The 14,713-nt window shown below is 41.7% G+C and overlaps 1 protein-coding gene and 1 gene segment (V, D, J or C); both read right to left on the bottom strand.

Moving 5' to 3' along the window:
- Positions 1 to 7,762, bottom strand: part of LOC123861423 (T cell receptor alpha chain MC.7.G5-like) — a 251,548-nt gene extending 243,786 nt beyond the window's left edge. The window contains exons 1-3 of the mRNA XM_064570796.1: positions 7,714 to 7,762; positions 7,189 to 7,473; positions 4,439 to 4,451 (exon numbers count right to left, since the gene is read on the bottom strand). Coding sequence (XP_064426866.1) covers positions 4,439 to 4,451; positions 7,189 to 7,473; positions 7,714 to 7,762 — 347 coding nt within the window. The remainder of the gene's footprint in view (positions 1 to 4,438; positions 4,452 to 7,188; positions 7,474 to 7,713) is intronic.
- Positions 7,763 to 13,893: 6,131 nt separating this feature from the next.
- Positions 13,894 to 14,486, bottom strand: LOC135361657 (T cell receptor alpha variable 38-1-like). The segment is given in 2 exon segments: positions 13,894 to 14,207; positions 14,438 to 14,486. Coding segments are annotated over 2 exon segments (363 nt in total).
- Positions 14,487 to 14,713: the final 227 nt, after the last annotated feature.

Below are 14,713 nucleotides of genomic sequence, written 5' to 3'. Positions count from 1 at the left end.
ATTTCTAAAAATTATCCATTTCATCAAGATCTATTTACACAAAATACTGATGATTTTAAAAATTCCTTTCTGAGATAGTGTTCTATCACCTTTCTCATTCTTAATGTGTACTTGTGTTTTCTCTCTTTTTCTTAACAAATTTTCTAGAACTCTTGGCTTAATAAATTCTAATTTTTGTTTTACTTTTCAATTAATTCCTACTTTTATTATTAGACTTTTCCCTTCTTCATTTTGGCTTATTTTGCTTTATATCTTTTTCTAATTTCTTGAATTGAAGATTTGGTTCCATTCTTTGACTGTTTATTAATAAATGTATTCAAGGCTGCACATTTTCTTATGGGTTTTGCTTTGAACAAATCCACAGATTTTTATATGTAGTGTTATCATTAGTGTTAATTTTTAATGACCTACAGCTTTAACTTCTAGTTCTTTGAACTGGAAATTATTTGTAATACCATAAGTGGTTAATTCCCTTCCCAGTCATTTATTGACTATCTTTTAATTATTAATTTCTAGCTTTATTGCATTGTGTTCAGAGGATGTAGCTTTTATGAATCTTTCCTATTGCTTCTTTGAGTCATAATACATGCTCATGTTTTGGTAAATGTTCCCTAGCTATATATATATATATATACACACATTATATGTATACATATATATACATTAATATACATTAATATACATATATACATTAATATACATATATACATTAATAATAAAAATAGCTGATTCCATGAGTGCTTACAAGAAGAAAGATATAAATGTACAGACAGCAAAATAAAGTACTGGTAGAGTTGATACAACAATTTGAGAAAGGTGATAGAACACTATCTCAGGAAGGAATTTTTAAAATCGTCAGTATTTTGTGTAAATAGATCTTGATGAAATGGATAATTTCAATTATCAATTATCAATTTAATTTTTCTTCCAGGCTATGAACTCATAACACCTCTTCTATTTCTGGGGGTTAACCTCCAATACACAGGAGTATAAACCATATGAGCCTTTTTCAGTTATGGATTGCTAGGTAAATACGCTGTGACAACAAAGCTCCATTCCCCCAGAGTGTCAGGTAAGTTCTTGCTGGAAAATGCTCTTTCATGATAGAGAAAAAGAGATCTAGCAATTATCACTTTTCCCACCCAAGAGGGGACAACTTCTTCTTTCACAATGTTATTAATCAATGACCATGGCAATTAACACTGCTTTTCCCAAGGTAAAGATACATGTGTGTTTTGTTTTGAGGAGGCAAATTGCCTTTACCAACAATGTATGTAGTACAGGTCTGCTGTGGGAATTTCACGAGCCAATAGCGTGCAGGAAAATATTTCTTAAGAAGCCAATAAATAATGTACTCCAAACCAATGATTGATTAATCACACTATTGTTCCAGGCAAGGGGAGATGAAAGGAATAACGTCCTTATTTAGTTAAGAGTACCTTTATAGGAGTTGGTACTTGGGAGTCACGGTTTAGCCAGCCAAGAGCCGATGTCCAGCTGCAAGCCCCAAAGTAAAAGTTCCCTGTTGCTAGAGCATGTTGCTAGGGAATGATGGAGTTGGTGTTGAAGGACAAGATATTCTTCCTGGGGCCACTGTATGGCTTTCCCCACTGCTGGTAAATGAGTCTTTACCTTGGCAGAAGCTAATTGCCCCAGGATTTTCAGAGACCTCTTTAGAACAGCAGAGTCCTCTTGCCCAGACTGAACACTCTTAGAGACTCCTCACAAACTCTTGGTAATTATATATATGTTTTTAAAGATTCTATTTATTATTTATTTGAGAGAGAGAGAGAGAGGGCATGAGCAGGCAGAGGGAGAGGGAGAAGCAGACTCCCCACTGAGCAGGGAGCGCAGTGTGGAGCTGGATCCCAGGACCCTGAGAGTATGAGTTTGTCATAAACTAGTAGAGTAAAACCACTTCATTTAAGTAATGAATAAGTGGATTTGAAATCATATCAAACAGTGTCAGTGTACAGAATGATCTGCGTCATGCAAGAGCTCAGTCCCCATTGTTTTCCGACTCATCAGTATCTATTCTTCCAATCCAGAAATGTCAAACATATTTTAGGATATTTATCAGGTTTATTGAACCTTAAGACTCTTTCCTTCAAATTTCCTGTGGATTTTCCTCAAACCTCATTACTAAACGAAGGCTTACTGAGAATGAGTCAGTGATATTGAGAGCAGTCTCATGCAGTGATCTTCAAACTAAGGAACAGAGATGTATCTTAAGGGAATCAACTTCTAGACCCTCAACTTCTCTATGTATGCTTTCCTAAAAACGATCCGCCTGAGAACTTGACTGTGGCTTTTATTTCACAACGGTGCTTCTCCAACTTTACACAAGAAGGACTCTTTCTTTGCAACGTTGTTCTGCAGTTTGAGAAGCTCGGGGGCATTAAGGAAAGGAGTACTTCTTTTTGTGTATGTAGGGGAAACCTCCTTCAATCAAATAATTCTAGATCCCTGTCATTTTATTAAGAAATGCATTTCCAAAGAAGTTTTTGTCTTTTATGTTCAAAATCTTTTAAAAATTGTAGTATATTTAAGTAGTTTTCATCAAATGTGCATTATTAATCATTATATTTACAATTCAACCCAGAAAAAAAAAAGAGCAATTAGAGCATTATGGTCTAATGCTACCATCTATGCCTAGAACATTAAATTAAAAAAAAATTTCAATCTCATACATGTTTTTGTTGCAGAAATTTTGAGTCAATAAAAGACTTTTAATGAAAAATATGTTGTATTCAATCTGCAGAAGTTGAATGGAAATATGATTTTGAGGAAAGAAAGGAGCAATATAAAATCTTCAATTGTTAATGAAGAGTTTGTTCATAAATTTTAATTGGATGTTTATGGGTAGCAAATCACTTCAGTATTAAGATTTCATCACATATATTTAAAAGCTATTATATAATTTTATTTGAAAATGTCAATATTTATAATAGAGGGAAATTTATAACTTCCATGGCTATTTAAACACTTAAAGTAGTGCTAAAATATTTTAGAAGTTATCTTAAAAATGTGTGGTTGCATAGTTTCCCAAAGTTTGACTGCCATTAATCTAATGTGCAGGTTGGCCCACAAACAAGAACAAGCTTTGATGGCATGCAAAATTACTGTCACTGCATACTGATATAGGAGAAATATTAGGGTTCGAAGCCGATGGCCAAGATAGATTTCTTGAGAGGTCTTTGGTGCAAAATGATAATTTTATTAAAGCATGGGGACAGGACCTGTGGGCAGAAAGAGCTGCACCATGGTCATGAGGAGTGCCCCATTATATACTTTCAAGTTGGGAGGGGGTTATGGATAGGGGAAGTCTCTAAGGAATTTTGGAAGCAAGGTTTCCAGGACCTTGAGGGGACCAGCTATTTTTAGGAAAAGGTCATTTATTACCATCTAATAAAACCTTAGTCATGAGACCCTTCAGAGTTATATCGGTGGGCCATATGCTTGGGGGATGATTGCCAACATGTATCTTGGAGGGTTTAGAGATAAAGGAAATTTCTAAAAGAATTTTTATATGTTAAAGTAGACAGACTTACAGGATCCTGGGGTGGGGAGGGGTTGGGCTAGGATAGTCATTTGCCCCTAACAAAGTATTAACATTGAGGCAGTTGAGTCCCTAGAGGAATGTCACTCTGCCTGTTTCAAGGACTTGTCAGAGGGCTGTAGGTAGTAAGGAAATTTAATAATTTCTCTTCTGCCTTTGTTTCTCACATCAGATATGTATATGTAACCCATTAGCTGTTCCTTAAATTTGTATCTTCTACAGACTGGTGGAAAATACCACGGAAATTCAGGCAACTTCTTGCATGTTTCTCCTTAAATGTGAATCTGAACAAAATAAGGCAGAACTGGGGACTTTTAGATCTGACAACACTCATCCTTCTCAATTTGCAGATGTTCTGTGCAAGAGATGATCAAGCTGTCATTCTGAGATACTGTCTCTACAGTATCTAAGGTTATCTGCCTTAGCCTCCCCATGAAGCAGAAAGTGTTTCCTCCAGCCAAGAGATTGAAACTTCTGTTTAAATTGACTGATTCCTGGTGTTGCAGAGAATAAAGTGGCCAAAGAGAGGTGTAGACCTAAGAACAAGAGCCCAAGTTTAGAGGAGAGTGCATTAAAGCTCCACACTGCCGGTTTTCATTTACCACCAATGCCAGCTACAAGTGGTAGCAAAGCACATTAGTAAGAAGCAAAATATCCACCGGGATTAACTAATGCAGTCTCCATACCTAAAGGTTCTACTCTGGCCAAGTTCTTAAGCAAAGACTAAGATTAATATAGGCACATGTTATAGTTGTGATTTATAATAAGAAATACGTATTTGGTCTTTGTCCCCATTTTTTGGCACAGAGCACCTAAAACTCTTGGAATTTCATTTGGTGGAAGAGATAGAGGTGTCTTTGTTTACGTTAATGAGGCGACTTTGGGAAAGCACCTAAGGATGGGGGCTGGTGGCTGAGGAGTCAACAACAGGAAGGACCTTTCAATTCAAAAAGTAAATGCCTGGCAGAGTAAGGGGTCCCCAACAGGACTCTGTTCTAACACTATGACCGTCTCTTCCCAACCTGTGTCCTTTCCGATATTCATACCAAATCCAAACAGGTTACTGGATATTAGGCTAAAAGTTTTTAATATCATCCCTGCCTGGAAGGAAACACTGATGTGGGAAATGAAGGCAAAAGAAAAATTATTAAATTTCCTTACTACTTACAGCCCATTGACACGTCCTTGAAACAGGCAGAGTGACATTCCTCTAGGAACTCAGCTGCCTCAATGTTAATACTTTGCTAAGGGCAAAAGGCAGTCTTAGCTTAACATTATTTCAACCCCCCAGGATCCTGTAAGTCTATCCCTTCAGGGATAGTTTTTTTTTTTTTTTTAAGATTTTATTTTTAAGTAACTTCTACACCCAACTTGGGGCTTGAACTTACCCCAAGATCAAGGGTTGCATGCTCTACCAACTGAGCCAGCCAGGCGCCCCCATAGTTCTTGGACCATGTAGCTTGTCAGGCATGGTAGGTGCTGGGGATATAGTGGTGGTCTCTGCTTTGATGGCACTTATATGCTGACTGATCACAGGCTCCTTCTGTGGGAAATGGGGCTTTCATTGAACGGGGAATGGACATGATGTGATTCCTATCGCAGGAAGGTCACCTTGGTGGCTGTGTGAAGCAGTGTGTGAAGGGGACCACACCTGAAGACAGAGAGACTAGCTGGATGACTATTAATTAATTCAACCGAGAGGAGCTCTGTGAAGGCACAAGCAGCAAGGATGGAAAGAAGAAACAAACTTTCGGATGCCTGGGTGGCTCAGTCGGTTAAGTGTCTGCCTTCGGCTCAGGTCATGATCCTGGGGTCCTGGGATCAAGCCCCACATCCCCTTTGCCCCACGCCCTGTTTGTGCTCTCTCTCACTATCTGTCTCTCTCTCTCAAATAAATAAATAAAATCTTAAAAAAAAAAAAAGAACTTCGATGTGAAACTTGACAACTAGCCTGAATCTGTAAGTTTTGGTGACTACTTGGACCTGAGGGATATAGAAGAGGGTAAAGCTTGAATGGCCCAGAGTTATCTGACTTGTGTAAGACATGATACTCTCACTGAGTTTCAGACAGGTGAGAGCCTGGCATGTGAGCCGGGGCTGGGTTGTGGTGTTCTGGGAGTTGAGGCCGGAAGGAGTGTGATTAGAATGAGTGGTCAGAGTGGATGGAAGTTGGGGAACATAGGAGGTGTGACTTGCCCTCGGGCTCCAGCATGTGGAACTAAAGGGGGGTGTTCCAGACAACTTCAAGATGTCCAACGGGACTATGAGTGGGGCCCTGAGCTATGGGGCTCTGGCCTAAGGCAGCCAGTAGAGAAGCTCTTGAAGACTGTGGAGAAGGCACAAGAAATCCCAAAGGTCTTCTGCATGTCACCAGCTCTGACTTCGGTTTCAGTCTAGGTACTGAGTCCCTCCTGCTAGTACTGATAACCAAGAGGTGACAAGGTGTTCCTGTGAATGCTTGGTGCTAGTTGTTATTTAGCAATCTGGCTTTGCCTCTCCTTGCTCTCCCAACTCTCGTAACTTCCACTGCTCCTTCTAAATACACCTCCATCCTCAGCTCCAGAACCCACTCAGCAGATTGAATATTTCAGCCATGGAGTATCTTATCCAGGTCTCTCCCATTCACTCAAGGTGGGCAGATGGAATTAAATACTCTGCAAGTGGTCTCAACAGCAAATGCTATGTATTGAGGGAATTATGGATGTAAAAAGAAATGCTGGTATTACTTTTTCCATCCTACCGTTTTTTTGTTTTTCTTTAGCATAAGGAAGATAGACTCCAGGTCCAGATATCCGCCAGTCTCAGGGCATGTGGGGTGGTGACTCTGGTGATTTTGGATTTGGTTCTTCTAAATGGTCCATTTCCTCCCATGTTGCCTCATCAGAAGCAGTGATACCATTACCAGAAGTTAACCTTTTCTTTTTCTTTTTTTAAGCATTTGCTGATGAGTGTTAGCAGCATGCGAAATTCTTTTGACAACTGTTTGTTCTCTTTCCTCATTTTCTTAGGTAGGACCAGTGGTGCATTAAAGACATTTAAGAAATGCAGGGTGAAATTAGTCTCAAGTCAGGGAGAATGGCTGATAGAGCAGTTGGGAAACAACGAGATAGACATGATGTAGTTTTTCGCAGTTTTGTAATTAGAAAGAAATAACTTGTTACACATGCAAAAAAATCAGATAGCCTAGGCTGGGAGGTGGAGGGTGGAGAAATTAGGATAGCAAAATGAGTAACATACACTGTGAAAAGATTAAGGCACAGTTCTAGAACGTAGCTGTGGTTCTAGCTACGAGAGTCACTGGATAGAATGTCTGACCAATGCTGAATGACACAAGGAGCCATCAGGGTTAAATGAAGCAAATGCATGTGAAGGAACTCTATGAACCCGTAACACATTGTGCACATTCATTATTTCCATTACTATTTTGAGAACTACTTTATGTGTTTCCTTCAGTCCTATAGAATAGTATTTTTTTCTCCAGAGAAGTCAATGATTTCTTCTCTACGTTCCTGGTACCCCACCCACTCCGCCTTCACCTGCCCCCCCAACCCTCCACACCTACACTGAGGTCTGAGGTTTCTGTAAACCTCTCCCTGCTGCTCATGTCACTGTGCCTTCAATGAGAGCACAGAAATACATCGCAGCATCCTCCAGCCGGGAGTCTGAGATCCTGAGACTGAAGGATTTTTTTGGTTTCTGGAAGTTCACAGAGAAGCGATCCTTTGTTGCATTCTCTTGCTTATAAGCTTCTTGGTGAATAATGAGAATCATCTCCCCGCTGGGAGGCTGTTTGTACCAGAACAAATAATAATCACTGTTGCTGGTGTCATACGTGCAGTGCAGGGTCACAGTCTCTGTCTCCCGCACACGCATATCTGGTTGAGTCTGAGTGACCGTCTGGGCTGTGCTGGATCCTGTGGGAAAGAGGAGAGGGTATTTCACACCAGGCAGATAAGGCAGGCCGACTCACAAGCTGATCCCATCCTCCAACCACCTTTCCTTTTCTTGATCAAACTTCAGGCAATATCCATCAGCTTCTTTGCCCCCAATAGCCAGAACCAACGAGGAGGTAAGATGCTTGTTTTCCTAATCTTTATCCCTAATTCCCAGTCCTGTTGGATAATAGTAAAAGCAAAAAGGTGTGCCTTCCTTACCAAGATAGGTGGCGACCACGAGTGCCCACAGCAAACTGGGGCAAGCCATGCCGGCAGCTCTCTCCTGAAAAAGGCTCCTGTTCTGATCTGCATCTGGAGTATCATCTGTGTCCACTGACATCACTGCTCCACCACAGGAAACGGTATGTCAGGTGTGCTGTTGGTTATGTCTGGCTCAAAGTTTATCAGTGCTGTTTGTCTTTTGCTTCAGAGAATAAAAGTTCGGTTATAGGGCCACATGAAAAGAGAGGTCAGAATTGTAATTTATTCTGAGATAAAAATCAAGAAGAGAAGGAGCTGCTAAATTGTTTTTGTGATGACTTAATCTAGGAGAGGAGGATGGAGTGGTTGGGGAAAAGACAGGCAAAGCTAATGTAATGACTTTAGCTTTCTCTGTCAGCTTGCTTTCTCTCTCTCTTTTCTTTTTTAAAGTCTTGAAGCCAATATCATAATGGTCTCTGGAATGCCATAACTCAGGTCTTGGTTATATTATGCTTTGACCAATCCTGTATTTTAGTGATTCCTCCAAACTTCCAAATAGTGTTAAAGACAACAGCAACGTTCAGATGGTCTAGAGAAAATTGGAACCAGGACTTTGATACCTAACTGCACTGTTATTTGCTTGAAGACTTCTTCTTTTTTAAGAATACCTGGCTTAGGGGGCTCCTGAGTGGCTCAGTCAGTTGAGCAGCTGACTCTTGGTTTCAGGTCATGATCTCAAGGTCCTGGGATCAAGCCCCACGTTGGGCTCCATGCTCAGCGGGGAATCTGTTTGGGATTCTCTCTCTCCCTCTCCCTCTGCCCCTCCCCGCTGCGTTCCCGCACACACACACACACACACACACTCTCTCTTTCTTTCTCTCTCTGTAAAATAAATAAATAAAAGATCTTAAAAAAAAATGAATACCTCGCTTAGGCGGTGTCAAGGAGCTCCACAACTCTGCAATACCGGCAGCAAATGTTCCTGTAAGGACTTCCGTGTACATGGCTTGTGTGAATGAAGAATCAGAATAGTTGGTATACTACTTATTTGGGCACACTCTGTGTTGCACACCTGACAGCGTTTCACTGCCATGTCGTTTTTCCTCATGCATGCATTCTCCTATGAGGAGGCAATTGAGCAAAAATGAAAACTCACGATGCAAGGAACCATTCATTTGCATTAATTTTTACTTCCTATTGAGTTTTTATAATCCAGTCTTAGAAAAGGCCATCTCTGTGGTCCAGCTTTATGTAAACTTTTCCTCTGCATAAAAGAAGGGAGAAAAAAGAGAAGGCAAAAGCTGTCTTGCTGTCCAGGGAATGGTAGCTTTAACTCCCCCAACCTGTTTATTATTTCCACTCGGGAAATGTGATAAACAGTAGGCATTTGGCCACAGACGCCACTCTTGACTTCAGAAAACTTTTTTTTTAAAAAAAGTTTTATTTATTTATTTGAGAGAGAGAGAGAGCACGGGTGGGGGTTGGGCAGAGGGAGAGTGAGAAGCAGACTCCCCGCTGAGCAGGGAGCCCAACACAGGGCTCGATCCCAGGACCCTGGGATTATGACCTGAGCCGAAGGCAGACACTTAACTGACTGAGCCACCCAGGTGCCCCCAGAAAACTTCTTAAAGTACAGTCTGGTGAATTATTGTAGATGGCCCGTTCTTCTTCCTTTTTAGTGATTAAATTTCTGCCATGCCTACCATTTTCTGGTCAGGGTCCCACAACATTGGTAAAAATGTGATTATTTTACAATTTCTCCCTTCTTCTCTTCAGTCTTTTTAGAAAACTCTAGATGATGGACTGTCTTTTCTCTCCATGTCAGTCCCATTGAAGCTATGAATTCACAAATGAGGCTCTCAGGAGGGAATGTTTTCTGCCTCTTGCCCCCATTTACTGTGCACATAATAATGTTTGGGGATCCCAAGCCAGAGGGCCTCTCTTGCTGTGTTTTAGATCCTTTCCTATTCCTCTGGGCCCCGCCAATAAGAATTTTAGTATCTTCTATCCATCATCCGATCAGATGCTAGCTGCCACAGCTGATCTGGCTTTTGAACTCTGAGGATTGAACAAGATAATGCATAAGCAAGAACTTTCCAGTGGGCAAATATGGGGCTGGGCAGAAAGCTGCCTTTTCCTTTCTCTTCCTTTTTATTTTTTTAAATAGATATTATGTCCTAATGATCCTTATTTTTGTTTTTGGGGTTTCTGCTTGTTTGAAGTAAGAACAATTATTAGGTTGGGTCATTTAGGAAATCTATAGAAGGTGGTGAGCAAAACCAGACTATAGTATATTAAACAGAAAGGAAGGGCAAAGAGAATAGAAGAAGAGGTTAAAAAACAAAAAGCGGTGCCCCATCTGGGGCAGTCTGAGAAGGTCTACTATACTCCCTTGGGATATGAACAGTATTTGGTAACTATTGTCATTGATTTCTCACAAGAGTTAGCTAGTGAGACTATATGAGAGTCAGCTAGTTAGACTATATGAGAGTCAGCTAGTTAGACTATAAAAAGTAAGAGGTAGGAGAAAAGTATGGGGACATCACACGCCTACTCCCATGTTGTCATGGGGTAACTTTTACAGAGGCAGAAGCTAAGGCACATCAACAATTAATGGCCCAAGTGGGAGAACCTGCTCCAGATGTCAAGACATTCCCTCTTGCTTGGTGGGTCTTGACTGAAGAACACTGAGGGTCTCAGCCCCAATCACCTCCAACATCTCATGTTTAGTGTTCCCATGACTTCACTTACTTACTTAAAAATACAATGAACAAAAAACTTGTAAAAAATATTTTTATAAGTTTTATGTGTGGTCATTATATTCATTTACAATTTTATTTTGTCAGAGATGATGATAGGGACAGTTTACTAGCTCCCAGGTGGAGGTCCCAATGCAGGGACGAGTTCCAGCGCACTTGGGTGCTGTCTGGGGACCGTGGGCTTCCTTCGGCACAGAGGCAGGTGGCTGAGTCTCTCAAGTGGGCAGTCTGGATGTGCAGGGAGTGGTAGAGCTGGGACTGATACGGGAGGAGACTGCTAATCATCCCTTGTACTCCAAAGCCCTTTTTCACCACAACAAAAACCAAGGCACCAGATTTATTATAGATGATTTCCATACTATACCTGTGAATCTAAAATACTATGCAGGTAATTATAGTAGATATTAAAATTCTTTCCTTCTTGGATAATTTGTTTTAGGAAGGACTTTTTTTTTTTTAATTTGATGGTTAATTTTCTTAAAAAGAAAACGAGGAGTGGATTACAAAAATTCACTTGTTCTTTGAGTGCCTTCTATGAAAGACAGAGACTGGTTCTTGGAAACTTCTGGGTCCTCTGGGGTTCCTGATGACATAAATTCTCCCAGTGCACATACCATCTGAAGCCACCAGATCATAAATGTAGCTTCCAGAAGCTTTTCTTATGCTTTGGCCTTCGTAAGCCCATGGAGGATTTGATTCCAGGATGTGGAAATCTGACTCAGACTCTTTAGATAAAGAAGGGTTTGTTCCAGTTTTTTGGTATGTGTGAGGGACGTAGATGCTGGAACGCGAGACAGGTTTTTGCAAAAAACTGCTGTGAACGAATGCAAGCAGTGCCCTCTTCAGGCCAAAGTAATAATAACTGAGGCAATTTCTATGATTTACTCCTCTCTACACAGAAAGAACTTGGTTTGTTTAGTCAAGAAATCTGTTCTGGAAGTAATCTGTTTATATATATTTCAGAATTCTGTTTACACTCAATGAAGAGAACTTAAAAAGAAATTCAAAAAATTCAAGGAATTCAAGAGCTTGAAGTGTTTCTGGGTCAGTAAGGATGATAGGTGGACTGGAGTAGAGCTGTATTTGGGGAAGAAGTAAGAATGAGGTTTAAATAGTAGAGGGTGAGCAGACGCAGGGAAAGGGATAATGATACGAGAGTTTGGATTTGGTATGTAAAGTTTTCGTGCAATGAAAAGACATGATCACACATCTTCAGAGACTGGAGTTTCATGAATGTGATCTGCTTCACCAACTTTTGAAAAAATAAGGTGACATCTTCTATGTTTTTAATTAATCACTCAAGTACCCACCTGCTGTTATTAGCAATCAGCCCAGGAAAATTCGCTTTGAACTCTCTTCTGTTCTTTCTCTATTAAATTTTCAAAGAATATGTTAATTCTGTCTTCTCCCAAAATAGAGCCTAAAGCAAGGACTTGGGTGATGGTAATTTACTTAGGAAGAAATCCGAGGCAGCAGGAGTGAGAAAATTGATAGCATGAGACTGGGGCTTGGTTTCACCAGGTTCTCCTGGGAAGCGTACAGGATGCCTCTTGGGGACTGTCTGCTGGAAGGCAGGAAGCTAGGCCTGCCTAGGTCCTCTCTCCGGACTGGCTGGGGGCCTTGCCAGAAGGAGTGGTAATTCTCCTATGCTTACAGGCTCTGCTTGCCTGTGGCCTGAGTGAGCTCCTGAGGAGTCAGAGAAGGCTCTGGGGTAGGAAGTAAAAAAATACACAGTGCATGTGTCATGTTGGGTGTTAGCAACTTGAGATGAGTCCGAGTATCCCGAGAATTATCTCCATACTTATTGATAAAATCAGAGCTGGGCATTTGGACGTGACCACAAAGCACATGAGATCTTTGTTACGAAGCTCTCTTTGCACTATTCGGATGGGTGCTTGCCCTGTATTATTTTCACTGTGTCACTGAGTCTTTAAGGTTGTGGCTGGCTGAAATCCATCTAAAACACTTAATACAGGGGGTTTGCACAACATGACCTTCAAGACCCACTTCTTTAACTGGTACCAAGGCTATAATTGAAAGTCTCTTCCTTCTTCCACCACATTCTCGAGATTTCCCTGCCTTTGGATAGCACTTTTGTGGACCTAGATTGTTGGCCTGATAGGGTGAGCCAGATCTTCATTGCGGAGGGGTCTCAGTTCTTGATCACTCTGTCCTTTTCAGGCCGTAACTGCCACCTGCTGTTTTTGTTAGGCATGAAATACCCACTGCGGACACTTAGATTCCAGACATATCCCTCCTTGCCCTCACTGGGTAATAACAACCCGATGCTTCATGATAATCAGAGTCAATTACCCCTCCTTTCTTTGCCAGCTGGAGCATTGGCACAGGGAGTTCAAAGTGGCCTTGGCAGCAGCCATAGCCTCAAGTTCAGTGGAACCCATGCTGAATCCTCTGGTGGAAGCCTTCTTCCCCTGGGTCCTGGGAACTCTAATCCAGCAGAGCCTAGGGCTGTGGGAAAGCGAAACACAAATTCTGGAAATGAGTTACAGGGTGTGATAGTAGAAGAGTCTAGTCTACTTCTATTTCTTCATTTCTAAGTTTGTGTATTTTAGATAAGGTGCCACAGAACCGTATATCAGTCACCAGTTTAAAGAATATTATCGCTTCCAGGAATACAGCATTCCAACCACTAAGGGTGATGCTGCTGAGCTGGCTTCTTAACTGAGCCTTTACTAGGCCATTCTATCATCCTCTAAGGTCATCTGACCCGGGTACTATGGGTCTATGTCGTCTTTTAGGTCCATGGTAGGACCAGTGGATCCCTTCCCTGGTTATGCCTTCAACTGTCACACCCTTCGTGTTCTCTCTCTCTCTCTTTTTAAAAATTTTATTTATTTACTTGAAAGAGAGAGAGAAGGGGCACAAGCAGGGTTTGGGGCAGAGGGATAAGCAGGCTCCCCACTGAGCAGGGAGCCCGATGTGGGGCTCAATCCCTGGACTCCAAAGGCTGATGCTTAACTGACTGAGCCACCCAGGCGCCTCCACCCTTCGTGTTCTAGAATGGGTACCTTGATCACACACCAACTAGCAAAATGGAAAAGATTAAGAATTTTGGAGGTATGAGCTCCCAGGCAAATTATAAAGATTTGCTGGACAGAGAACATGCTTAGGAAGTCTGATCTGTCAAATATACCATACAAAGTGATGAGGGTTATATGTGACAGAATGTATGAAGATACTTCGTAAAACTGGAAAGCACTACCCATATTATTATTTTTACTGTTATTTTAAGGATTATAGTTTACAGACATCCATCTCTTTGTGTTTCTTCTATTCAGAAAGAAGGAGCTTTTATTTCAAGAGAAGTCAATGATTTTCTATATTCCTAGTACCCTAGCCATCCCATTCCCCTCCCCCCAGCCCTGACCTCCGCACCTACACTTGAGGTCTGAGGTTTCTGTAAACCTCTCCCTGCTGCTCATGTCACTGTGCCTTCAATGAGAGCACAGAAATACATTGCAGCATCCTCCAGCTGGGAGTCTGAGATCCTGAGACTGAAGGATTTTTTTGGTTTCTGGAAGTTCACAGAGAAGCGATCCTTTGTTGCATTCTCTTGCTTATAAGCTTCTTGGCGAATAATGAGAATCATCTCCCCGCTGGGAGGCTGTTTGTACCAGAACAAATAATAATTACTGTCGCTGGTGTCATACGTGCAGTGCAGGGTCACAGTCTCTGTCTCCCGCACATGCATATCTGGTTGAGTCTGAGTGACCGTCTGGGCTGTGCTGGATCCTGTGGGAAAGCGGAGAGGGTATCTCACACCAGGCAGATAAGGCAGGCCGACTCACAAGCTGATCCCATCCTCCAACCACCTTTCCTCTTGATCCGAACCCCAGGCAGCACATATCAGCTTTCTGCCTCTCCATAGCTGGGCTCTGAGATGATGCAGTACCTGGGCTAGGACTCTCTCCTTCCCGGCCCCGTTAGGTAACACTACACAGGAAGACCTACACCTTCCTTACCAAGACAGGTGGACACCACGACTGCCCACAGCAGGCTGACAAGCGGCATGCTGACTGCTCTCCCCTGCGGGGTGAAGAAGAGTCTCGCGCTCTGATCTGGGTTCTCCCTTGTGCCCCGCGGCACTTCTGCTTCAGAGCCGGAAATGATCTGACAGGTGGGGGGCTGATTTTATCTCACTGAAGAAAGTTTGCCTCATACTTTTTGTGGTCTCCCTTTCAGGAAATAGGCCTTTGGTTATATGATTTCAAGTGAAAATGTAAAATGATTCCTGAGGT

The sequence above is a fragment of the Mirounga angustirostris genome, unplaced genomic scaffold (genome assembly GCF_029215605.1).
Source record: "Mirounga angustirostris isolate CCGP_5_RB_7025 unplaced genomic scaffold, mMirAng1.0.hap1 SCAF_9, whole genome shotgun sequence".
Taxonomy (NCBI): Eukaryota; Metazoa; Chordata; class Mammalia; order Carnivora; family Phocidae; genus Mirounga; species Mirounga angustirostris.
The sequence above is the reverse complement of the archived record's forward strand: the minus strand, read 5'-3'. Positions and strand labels throughout refer to the sequence as shown.